General features: G+C 37.0%; 1 protein-coding gene across 8 annotated transcripts; it reads right to left on the reverse strand.

Annotated features, from left to right (window-relative positions):
- Nucleotides 1–2,017: 2,017 nt before the first annotated feature.
- On the reverse strand, nt 2,018–10,331 carry LOC112185733 (LRR receptor-like serine/threonine-protein kinase EFR). Of its 8 annotated transcripts, none has more exons than XR_005805822.1 (10): nt 9,508–10,331; nt 8,593–8,664; nt 8,162–8,473; nt 7,278–7,349; nt 5,041–7,029; nt 4,576–4,935; nt 3,811–4,015; nt 2,710–2,973; nt 2,538–2,611; nt 2,018–2,176 (listed from the first exon to the last, which is right to left on the reverse strand). XR_005805822.1 is itself a non-coding variant. In XM_040513862.1 (6 exons), exons 1-6 carry the CDS (start codon nt 10,061–10,063, stop codon nt 4,616–4,618), a joined length of 3,321 nt encoding a protein of 1,106 aa, XP_040369796.1. In that variant the 5' UTR covers nt 10,064–10,331; the 3' UTR covers nt 3,012–4,615. The 8 variants fall into 8 exon arrangements, 1 of the variants encoding a protein (XP_040369796.1); XR_005805820.1 differs by having other exon boundaries at nt 4,449–4,935; XR_005805825.1 differs by having other exon boundaries at nt 3,811–4,935; nt 8,162–8,449.
- Between the last annotated feature and the right edge of the window lie 223 nt (nt 10,332–10,554).

Consider the following 10,554-nt stretch of genomic DNA (forward strand, 5'->3'; position numbering starts at 1 on the left):
ATCGGCCGGAGATGCAATGATTACAGATTCAGTCATTGATACCAGTTTTCTTGATTTAGTTGCTTTGAACAGTCCCCCCTCTCCTTCAGCGGTCTCACCTGCCTCGTTGTCACCTGAGGTACGTTCTCCTTCTTTTTTGTCTAATCCCTCTTCTGTGTCAGCTTGTGTTCCCACCAAACATATGCCTAGTCGTTCAACCCGTGGTCAGCCTCCGAAACACTATGAACCCACTCTAAATGTAAAAATTAAATACCCTGTTGCTAATTATGTGTCGACCCATAGGCTGTCTAAACCGTATGTTGCCTTTGTGAATCAATTGTCCTCTGTGTCTCTTCCTAGTAAAGTGCAGGATGCAATGCGGGATGAGAAGTGGATGCAAGCAATGGCAGTCGAAATGGATGCTCTTGAGAAGAATTGTACATGGGAGTTAGTATCATTACCACCCGGGAAGCAGACAGTTGGTTGTCGGTGGGTGTTTACTGTGAAACACAATTCGGATGGATCGGTGGACAGGTACAAAGCTCGATTAGTCGCTGAAGGCTATACTCAGAAGTATGGGGTGGACTGTGATGAGATGTTTGCACCAGTGGCCAAAATTAACACAATTCGGGTACTTCTCTCGTTAGCTGCTAATCTTGATTGGCCTTCGCAACAATTTGATGTTAAAAATGCATTCTGGCATGGTGATCTGCATGAAGAGGTTTATATGGATTTGCCTCCTGGATATGGTACTTCCTCTAAAGAGCAGGTGGTGTGTAAATTGAAGAAGTCTCTTTATGGTCTGAAACAGTCTCCCAGAGCTTGGTTTGGCCGGTTTACTAAGTTCATGAAGAAAATTGGGTATCGACAGAGCAATTCCGATCACACCTTGTTCCTTAAACATCAGTGTGGTAAAGTGACTGCCTTGATTATTTATGTTGATGACATGGTTGTGACAGGTGATGACTTGGAGGAGATTCAAAGGCTACAAGGTCAGTTATCTTCTGAATTTGAGATGAAAGATTTGGGTAGTTTAAAATATTTCTTGGGAATTGAAGTTGCTCGTGGGAAGGGTTGTATTGTGTTGAGTCAAAGGAAGTATGTTCTAGACTTGCTGGCAGAAACAGGTATGCTTGACTGTCAACCTATCGATACTCCTATCGAGCAGAACCATCGATTAGCAGAGTATTTGGATCAAGTACCTACAAATAAAGCGTGATACCAAAGGTTAGTTGGACGATTGATTTATTTGTCTCACACTAGACCAGATTTGGCTTATGCAGTTAGTGTGGTGAGCCAATTTATGCATAATCCTAGTGAGGCTCATATGGGTGCTGTATTTCGAATTTTGCGGTATTTAAAGTCTACTCCAGGAAAGGGATTAATTTTTTCAAAATACAGTCATCTAGATGTTTCTGGATATACAGATGCCGACTGGGCAGGTAATATTACAGATCGCAGGTCCACTTCGGGCTACTTCACATTTGTGGGTGGTAACTTGGTTACGTGGAAGAGCAAAAAACAAAAGGTGGTGGCTCGTTCTAGTGCAGAAGCAGAGTATAGAGGAATGGCCCGAGGACTTTGTGAGATGTTGTGGTTGAGAAATTTGTTGAGAGATTTAGGGTTCAAGCAGAAAAAGGCTATGCCTCTTTATTGTGACAATAAGGCTGCGATTGAAATTGCTCACAATCCTGTTCAGCATGATCGTACGAAACATGTGGAGGTAGATCGGCATTTCATTAAAGAAAATCTTGATAGAAAGGTCATTTTGTTTCCCTTCGTTCCTACTGAAGAACAGTTGGCAGATATTCTCACAAAGGCTCTTTCGAGTAAAGCCTTTTATGATTCACTTGACAAGTTGGGCATCCGTGATCTGTATGCACCAACTTGAGGGGGAGTGTCATTCCGTGTATTATTAGGATTGTGTATCTTGTATATTATTAGGAATATTCTCTTCTGTTTTGTTTCCTAATAGGACATGTTGTATCTTGTATATATACTCCTTTCTTAGAGAAGATAAATATAAAAAATAAGAAAACCCTAAAATTCCTTTGTTTATTGGTTCTTTTTTACTCAAGCCACATTACAATGCTAACAACAATCAGTATGCTAATCACAATTTATCCAATTGCTTTACACCTTTTTCGGTGTCGGTTAAACTATAAATTAATCCTTTGCGAGTGTTGTAGACCTTCACCTGCAAAATCAGAAGGTAGAAAATGTTTCACCTCTTTTTTGTCAAAGACATCAAAAAAGTAACCCCAACAACTCTTTTTGTGGTACCAACTGAACTGGCACATGATTAATTAAGGAATCTATGCTGCTTGCTCTTGCTGCTCACTATTCAAAATAATTTTCTGAGTGCTAGTCACCTTTAGTTATTCATGACAAGTAAGAATGTAAACAGAAGCAGAGTGAAGCGCTATAATATGGTTTTATAATGAAAAAGATGCATGATTTCATGGTGTATATTTATGCAAGTAGAACTCCATAACTAAAGATCAATCCATGCTATTTATATGGAACTGAGAGGTGCTGATATATAACTACGGGCTTACCAGCTAATCTGTTAGAGCTCTTCAGCACCTCTTCCTCAGTCATGAACCTCATGAGGCCCTCCTCCTCAATGGACCTACTCAAATGAAGGCAAAATATATGTCAAAGGATCAAAACTGTAAAGGTGACCAGAATATCATTGAATACACGTGTTATTAAGGTAGCATTTCTCACTTGGAACTAAGCAGAGAAACATTAAGGAAAATGTGGTAGGCAGCAGCAGTTGCTTCCATCTCACTGGCAATCTCCTTGCTATTCTGTTCACCCCCTTAATCGTCCAACTCAGTACAGAAGAAGGTGGACAGCCATGCGGACCTAGCAACTGCATCCACCAATACCTCCATGGTCCTAGCTGAAACCTCTTCTATCTTCATTTTCAGAAGCTTTCCCATATCAATGTACTATTTCTCCTCTCCAGCTTTAGCCTTCTTTGGCCTCCTGAAACTCATTAATTACCCATCCATCTCAATCTCAATCAGCAAAGACACAGCAAAGAGTCAAAAGACACATGAAAGAGGATATTGGTCAAGTCTTACATGTAGGGTATCAGGAAGCAATAAGAGACAAAAGATAAACCAGTTTTGCAAAGAAGACGAAAAAAGCCAGATTAACATGCCAGAAGTGAAACATCAATTTCAGAAATGGATTACATAATAGGGTTGGATGAAATGGAAAACCAGAGATAATATCAGAGTAGCATATTGAGGTTGATGATGCCTGCTGTTCAGAGACATTTGCAATATGAAGGTTTCACCGGCTGTTATATATGACCAACTATTGAGAGACTCAAACTTGGATAGCAATTGAGAAATAACTATGGTACTAATGAAAAACCTTAAAATCAACACTGGAAAAACCTATCAAAATTTGAATGACTAAATATTAAGTATGTGGACTCAAAGAAATTGAATAACAAAGCAAAAGTTACCTTATGACGAAACAGGGAAGTGGGAAATATTGGTAAAAAGAGAAAATAGCTAATTCCACTACAGATTCAGTCAGGACCATCAAAAGCACACAAAAGGAAAAGAAAACTGACCAACCTAGTCCAACAGCAATAGAAAAGTGATTCGAATTTCAGAAGTGGGATTATCTTATAAAACAAGGACAAAGAATGTAGAAGCTAAGCTAGCTAGCTAGGACTCAATTGCAGCAAGCACCTAGAAACAATTCAAAGGTACAGGCATGTAAGCACTTTTAAATTTACTACTAGAATTAAATTTAGAAGCACAGACAGTAAAAGAAGCAACATTAGAAGCTCTTTCTGGTACGTACCATTGGTCTAGCAAAGGATATTCACAAGTTTTGCAACCGGCAAGTACTGGAGCTTAGAGCAACGAATCAGTGTCAGGTTTTTAAGAGACAACAGGTGTCAGACAACTAAATGAGACTACTTCTTCACACACTGAAGCCGATTATCAAGCATCTCTGAGATGTGAGGCTTTCTAGAACACACTTCATTCAATTTGCAATCAGTCTTCTGTAATATAGAATACCAAGCAATTTTAAATTTAAGGCAATCCCGCATGCAGAAATGACTCCAATTCTGAACAATTTCTTATAGACATGATTTGAACAGATGAGAGAAGGATGTGCATCGGCCCTTGAAGTGAACTCAGTTTCGTACATATATACGTTTTCATCTCATTCAACTTAAGTGCATGCAGTCCTCCACCAGGAAAAAAAATTATCAAAATTAGTGCATCCACAATCTTCTAAAACTTCAAAGGATTCAAGATAGTTTTATACTGTACCATGATGAGTACTTTGAGAACTTAAAGATAGAAAAAATTGAGAAAATAGTGGTGCTTTAGTTTATTTAACCAGCTAGCCTCAAAGCAGAAAAACACAGAAACTACAAAACTGCAAGGAGCTAGATGGAAGTTATTTTTGAATGCAGAGGAGTAACTTACCAACCAAACATGAGTCGGAACCATACTATCATACAATTACGTAATTAGGTACATAATCAAATGGCAAGCCAAGATATATCGACACATTAAAGGGTTACCAAAACAGGACGACAGTTCAACACCACACCTCCTGTTGCAGTTTGCTTTGAAAACTTGATCTTGATTGTTTAAAGCATGGCTACAACCTCTTGCATGTTTATCCTCTCTTCCGGTGATTCTGCTGAACAAGCAACAGCTAATCTCATAATAGATGATAAGCACTCCCTCTTGCTCACGAACTCATGATCCTCCTCGGTTCCAAGTAAAGTAGCATCCACAACATCAACTATCGCATTTGCAACTAGGTGATTCGCAACCCATTGACTTAATCTCATTTCCCCAATGAAGATCTCATCAGTTGGTTTCCTTCTTGTAAATGTTTCCATCACTACAATACCGAAACTATACACATCCCCTCTTCTGGTCACTATTCCTTCCATTCCATACTCTGCATTTATAAGATTGATTTAAAAACAGAAAGAAAAAAATTACAAAAACTTTCATAACTAAGGACAATATAGAGAATTGAAAGATTACTAAAAGAGCACAACACCTGGAGCAATATACCCAATTGTGGCTAGGGTCATGGTTTGAGTCATAGAATCTCCTCCACCCAAGAGTTTTGCAATACCAAAATCAGCAACATGTGCAACCATATCATTATCTAGTAAGATGTTACTAGGCTTCAAATCGCAATGGACAATAGGTACTTCACAATCATGGTGAAGGTACTCCAATGCCGATGCAACATCTATCATTATATCCAACCTCTGCACCAAGTCCAAAGAAGAATTCTGAGAATGCAACCACTTCTCAAGGCTCCCATTAGGCATGTAATTCAATACAAGACCTTTGAAATCAATTTGACTACAACAACTGATGACTTTGACAAGATTTCTGTGACGAACATTACTTAGCATTTCACACTCAACCTCAAAACTTGCAAATGCCCCTTCTAAATCCAAATTGAAAACCTTTATTGCAACATCTATCTCATCTGGAAATGTTCCTTTATATACTGAGCCAAAAGCCCCAATACCAAGTAAGTTGCTTTCATTGAATCCATCTGTCGCACATAGGAGCTCTTGGTATGAAACCCTTCTGCGTAAAACTTGAGGCATCAAGATAATATGTGCTGCAGCTGTTTCATTCTTTTTTCTACGTAACATCAACATCCAAATAATGGAGGTCGCAAGAAGCATTGCTGACAAGATCCCCGGAATAACATACTTCAAGATAGATATGCTAGTTTTTCTTTTGCATGGTGGAACTTGAAATTGGGATCCACCACAGAGTCCATGGTTTGAAACAAATGATTCAGCAGAGAAGTTTTTGAAAGGACCGCCGCTTGGAATTTCTCCTTGGAGTTTGTTGAAAGACAAATTCAGATGCTTGAGATATGAGAGTGCTTCTAGAGACTTTGGAATCACTCCAGTGAAACTATTTCCAGATAAATCCAATTTTTCTAAGCCTAAGCATGTGGCAAAGGAACTAGGAATAGGGCCTTCTAGATTGTTATGTGCTAAGGACAGACTTACCAAACTCACTAAACTCCCAATGCTACTTGGTACACTCCCAAATAATTGGTTGTATGATACATCTATGTATGTAGCAACTTTCAAATTACCAACACCACCTGATAGAGGTCCAATTAGAGAATTGGATGACAAGTCTAGTTCCAAGATATCTGTAAGTCCCCACAAGGCAGATGGTATTGTGGAATTCAACAAATTGGACTCCAAGTATAGAAGTCTTAGAGATGCTGTTAGATTACCCATGCAGGAAGGTACAGAACCAGAGAGTTGATTCCCACCCAAGTACAATCCAAATAACTTTTCTAGTTGACAAAGCTCATCTAGAATGTATCCTTGCAATGTGTTATCAAACATACTCACGCCTTGAAGATTATGTAGTCTTCCCATTGAGCTTGGAATTGGCCCACTCAGTTGATTGAATTGAAGGCCTAAAACTATCAAGCTACTCAAATTCCCAATATCACTGGGGATGTTACCTCTCAAGCTGCAATTTGCTAAATAAAGATTTTGAAGTGATGCAGAGAAATTACTGAAGGAAATCGAAAGCTCGGTATTTAATGGATTGCCTGAGAAGGCTAAAATCCTCAAATTTCTAAGATTTGGCAGACAAGAAAAAATATTAACTTCTGGAGTAGAGGTATCAATGGTCAAATTATTGATGCGGAAACTGAGCACTTCAAGGTTTGTCAAGAGGCACAGAGTGCTTGGAATAAATCCAGAAAAAGAGTTACTTCCCAGGTCTAGAATCCGAAGCTTAGAAGCATTGGAGATGGATTTGGGGATTACTCCACTGAGGAGATTCATTCCTACTCCAAACTTTTCTAGTTTTGGAAGCGCAAGGCCTATGTCTGCTGGGAGGCTGCCTGAAAGCTGATTGAGGCCGAGATATAATCCTGTTATTGTGGACATATTGAAGATTGAGGATGGGATATGGCCGTTTAGATTATTTTGACCAAGCCACAATTTCTCTAAATTAGGAAGATAACCAATCTCATATGGTATAGGACCTGCAACAGTTATATCAACACCCTGGCATTATTCTATATACTAGAAAAACCACGTGAGAATATTTTTATTTTTTATTTTATTTTTATTTCTTGCTTTTCTTTTTCTGAACATGGAAAGAGAGGAGAGAGATAAAATTGAGAGAAAAAAAATAGGGGGAGAAGAGAAAATAAATAGTTATAAAATTCAATTAGGAAATTTGTAACGTTGCTTTATAAATTTTAATCAACAAAATTGATGGAAGTCATACCTTCAAAATTATTACTACCAAGCTCGATCTCCTTCAACATTGTTAGGTTTCCGATTTCTCTGGATATTCTACCTGTTAATAATTATTTATTAGATATCGATCTCCTTACCTTAAACAAGCTAGGGTGTCAAGCATATTTAATTGAGAAAACTTATGATCATTACAGCACATTGGTTACTTGAGAATAAATCATGATCTATAAGAAGAAAATAAAAGGATTACTGAATATATTAAGTTGACATTAGGAATACCTATCAAATAGTTCGAGCTATTATCAATCGTTTTTATCCGGGTTAAGTGACCAATATTCATGTGTATACTTTATAATAAAAAAGAGTTGTTTACGTTGCCACCATTTAGATGGAAGTAGACTATCAAGCTGGTTGTAAGAAAAATAGAGGATGGGATATGGCCATTTAGATTATTTTGACCAAGCGACAATTCCACTAAATTTGGAAGATAACCAATCTCATATGGTATAGGACCTGCAACAGTTATATCAACACCCTGGCATTATTCCATATACTAGAAAAACCACGTGAGAAAATTTTTATTTTTTATTTTATTTTTATTTCTTGCTTTTCTTTTTCTGAACATGGAAAGTGAGGAGAGAGATAAAATAGGGGGAGATGAGAAAATAAATAGTTATAAAATTCAATTAGAAAATTAGTATTGTTGATTTATAAATTTGTCAAATGTAGAATGATTACTACAGTACAAAAATGTAAAACGGGTACAAATGTGTCTAAATCATTATAGCTAGGGACAATATATCCAATATGATTATCAAAATATGAAATAATCATCATCTTTTGAATTGATTTGCTGAACCGGTTTATAAAAATGTTAAGTGATTAAATATATGCAATTGATATTATGAATACCTGTCAAGCTATTAGCCCCCAAGTCTAATCGAAGAAGTTGTTTGCATTGCCCAAATATGGAAGGAAGTGGACCATTAAATTGATTGGCACCCAAATTCAACCATTGAATATTTGAAAGATTTTGACAAATATTGTCCGGAATTCTACCATTCAAATTATTACCATAGAAAGTTACAATAGTCAAAGATGACATGTTGAAGATAGTCATAGGGATGGGCCCTTTTAAGGAATTCTGTTGCACAGACAATTTTTCCAGATGATTCAAAGTGCCGATCTCATTTGGAATTTCTGAAAAATCAACACACATTCCAACTGATATAAGAGATATGATATACTTCATGCTATTCAACAAGAATAAACAAAATTTAAATATGGGACACGTAAGGTAACTAATTATCTATTTTAATCAACAAAATTGATAGAAGTCATACCTTCAAAATTATTACTATCAAGGTAGATCTCCTTCAACATTGTTAGGTTCCCCATTTCTCTGGATATTCTACCTGTTAATAACTATCTATTAGATATCGATCTCCTTACCTTAACAAGCTAGGGTGTCAATCATATATAATTGAGAAATTAAACTTCTAATCATTACCACACAATATTAATTGGTTACTTGGGAACAAATCATGATATATAAGAACAAAATAAGATGATTATTAAAAATATGGAGCTGATTTTACGAATACTTGTCAAATAGTTTGAGCTAATATCAATAGTTTTTATCTGGGTTAAGTGATGAATATTAATGGGTATACTATATAATAAAAAAGAGTGGTTTATATTGCGACCATTTAGATGGAACTGGACCGTCAAGATAGTTGTAAGAAAAATCCAACTTTTGAATGTTTTGAAGATGTTGACATATATTGTCCGAAAGACTTCCAATCAAGCTGTTGTCATATAGACTCAAAATAATCAAAGGAGACATGTTGAAGACAGCTATAAGAATACTCCTTTTAATTAAGGCGTTGAAGTTCACTAACAACTTCTCCAGGTTATCTAAAGCACCGATCTCATTTGGTATTTCTTAAGAACTAACAATTATATATTATAGTTGATCATCTCCATACAAGATGTTTGATTGAAGTTTCAAGTATTGGGCATATGCATAGTTATTTTCTCTTTAGCTAATCCTACAAAACCGATTTGTGACCTACCTACGAAATTGTTACCATAAAGGTATATCTCCTATAACATTGTTAGGTCTCCAATTGCTCTTGCTGTGCAATAATTATTACTTAAAAAAATAAGCGTATATTATACCTTAACATGCTAGCTAATTAATGTGTTAATAGATTAGGGTTCCAAATAATTTGGTGACTGATAGTTTTAGTTCATACCTGAGAGTTGGTTATAACTAAGATTAATTCTTTGCAGAGCAGATAAGTTGAAGATTGTAGCTGGTATGGAACCTGAAAATTGATTACCAGACAAATCGAATACTTGAAGTTTGAATAAGGAGCCAAACCATGATGGAATGACTCCCATGAACTTGTTGTTTCCCAATCTTATAAACTTCAACCGACGCAGGCAAGCCAATTCTTGAGGCAAGATACCGTGAAAACTATTATTTTTGAAGTCCAGAACAACAAGAAAAGATAAGTTGCCTAGCTCTGGAGGAATGGTGCCTGTGAGACCAAAGTAAGATACGTTCAACTCTGCGATTCGATGATGGCGTGCACCACAAGTGACTCCAACCCAGTTACAAACAGGGGTTGTGGTTGACCAGTTGGTGAAGACTATGTTTTGAGGGTCATTGGTGATACGGGCTTTGAGAGCAAGAAGAGCAAACTGGTCTGTGGTGATGTTAAGGTTGGTTTGTGCTGCCATAGTTACGCAGCTAGCCACCTCACAACAGATCAAGTATATCCGGAAGAACCAAGTAACTCTCTCCATTGTTTTAATAATGGATATGCAAAGTATGTGGAATTGTTCACTGAGGAGAGTTACAAGAGGAACTAGCTGGAGATAGTTCAATATATATACACACGCTACTAATTCAGAGAGGTTATAGGTCTCCGCTTAATTTTCAATCACATATGCAAACTCACAGCACGTCCAAAGACTTGACTAGTACACAGACAAATATGATTGACAAGGAAATATGTGGATCAAAATGTTAATGGATGGATTAATCAATCCATGAGAAGATTGACAAGGAAATGTGTGGATCAAATTGTTAAAGGATGCATGGAATCGTCAATCCAAGAGAAGGCTCACAGTAGCTAAACTTCATTTTTGGAGAGAGTGGTCCAAATGCATGAAAGACAAGCTCAAAGACTTGAACAACAAATGGACCCATCAAAGTAGACTTGAGAGCTCTCCTTTGTCCATCAATAATAGAGAAGACTCTCCATTTAGCCGTAAAACCCACAGCCTATTGAAAT

This window comes from Rosa chinensis, chromosome 2 (assembly GCF_002994745.2).
Source record: "Rosa chinensis cultivar Old Blush chromosome 2, RchiOBHm-V2, whole genome shotgun sequence".
Lineage (NCBI taxonomy): Eukaryota > Viridiplantae > Streptophyta > Magnoliopsida > Rosales > Rosaceae > Rosa > Rosa chinensis.

Coding starts and splice junctions, on each gene's coding strand:
- LOC112185733 (XM_040513862.1), bottom strand. CDS start 10,063: ATGGAGAGAGTTACTTGGTTCTTCCGGATATACTTGATCTGTTGTGAG. Junction 8,474..8,592: donor TGATAGTAATAATTTTGAAG/GTATGACTTCTA, acceptor CTCTTATATCAG/TTGGAATGTGTGTTGATTTT. Junction 7,350..8,161: donor GGGGGCTAATAGCTTGACAG/GTATTCATAATA, acceptor AATTATTAACAG/GTAGAATATCCAGAGAAATC.